The 1,246-nt window shown below is 55.9% G+C and overlaps 1 protein-coding gene across 1 annotated transcript in view; it reads right to left on the bottom strand.

Annotated features, from left to right (window-relative positions):
- Positions 1-1,246, bottom strand: part of KPTN (kaptin (actin binding protein)) — a gene marked incomplete at its 5' end in the record, with an annotated part of 21,422 nt that overhangs the window by 10,165 nt on the left and 10,011 nt on the right. The window contains one exon of the mRNA XM_015415753.1: positions 363-476. Within this exon, the coding sequence (XP_015271239.1) occupies positions 363-476 (114 nt within the window). The remainder of the gene's footprint in view (positions 1-362; positions 477-1,246) is intronic.

Raw genomic sequence — 1,246 nt, 5'->3', positions numbered from 1 at the left:
ACTTAGACCGGCACCTGCTTTCTCTAGGCTCACAGGTATTAGCTCTCTCCAGGGTCTCAGGTATTGTCTACTCAGACTGGCAGCTGCTCTCTCCAGGGTTTCAGGCGGAGGTCTTTCACATTACCTCCTAGCAGGCCCTTTTTCAACTGGAGATGCTGGGACTGAACCGGGGACCTTCCGCATGCCGAGCAGAGGCTCTGCCACTGAAGCCACAGCCCTGTCTCATTTATACCCTGCTTCATAGCACATTGGTCACCCCGGAAGGACAACAGAGATAACGACCCTCGTCCCCGACAGCTTTCAAGCTGCTGGGTGTCATGAGATGCAGGAGGGAAGCCTCACGTTTGTGTCTCGTCTCTTACCATTCGTCGTCGTGGTCCCCGCGGGGTTGTCCGTGCAGCCGGGAGCCGGCAAGGCGAACACCAGGACTCTGGAGATGGGCCCATCCTGCAGGAGGCTCCAGCTCTGCAGCACCTCTAGCACAGGGAAGGGAACGGGGGGGAGAGGGACTGAGTTCCCGCCATCTCCACAGTGCCTCCAGAAAAAGCACGGATCGGTGGCAACTGCATTTCCCTCCCTCCTCTCAAGGGCGGCCCAGGCCGTGTGTCTTGCACGGTTCCTCCGCTCCTCCGGAACAAGAGCGTTCGGAGGCTGCAGCTGGTGAAGGACACGGCTGCCAGAGTAGCTGTCGGGGCCAATTAGCGGGATCGTGTGTGTAGCCCCAATCAGACAGCCATGGCACAGGCTTCCCGTCCACTTCCGAGCCAAATTCAAGGTGTTGGTTTTGAAGAAGAGGAGGAGGAGGAAGAGGAGGAGGAAAAAGAAGAAGAGGAGGAGGAAGAAGAGGAGGAAGAGGAGGAAGAGGAGGAGGAAGAGGAGGAAAAAGAAGAAGAAGAAGAAGAAGAAGAAGAAGAAGAAGAGATTGGATTTATACCCCTGCCCTTCAGTACCGAAAGGAGTCTCAGAGCGGCTTACAGTCTCCTTTCCCTTCCCCTCCCCACAACAGACGCCCTGTGAGGTGGGTGGGGCTGAGAGAGCTCTTGACAGAAACTGCTCTTTTTTCAAGGACAGCTCTTATCAGAACTACGGCTTGCCCAAGGTCATCCAGCCAGGTGCAAGAGGAGGAGGAAGAGGAGGAGGAGGAAGAAGAAGAGGAGGAGGAGAAAGAAGAGGAAGAAGAGAAAGAGGAAGAAGAAGAAGAGGAGGAGGAGGAGGAGGAAGAGGAAGAAGAGGAGGAGGAGGAGGA

Source organism: Gekko japonicus, unplaced genomic scaffold (genome assembly GCF_001447785.1).
Source record: "Gekko japonicus isolate JY-2015 unplaced genomic scaffold, Gekko_japonicus_V1.1 scaffold5845, whole genome shotgun sequence".
NCBI lineage: Eukaryota > Metazoa > Chordata > Lepidosauria > Squamata > Gekkonidae > Gekko > Gekko japonicus.
This window is presented reverse-complemented; position numbering and strand designations above follow the sequence as displayed.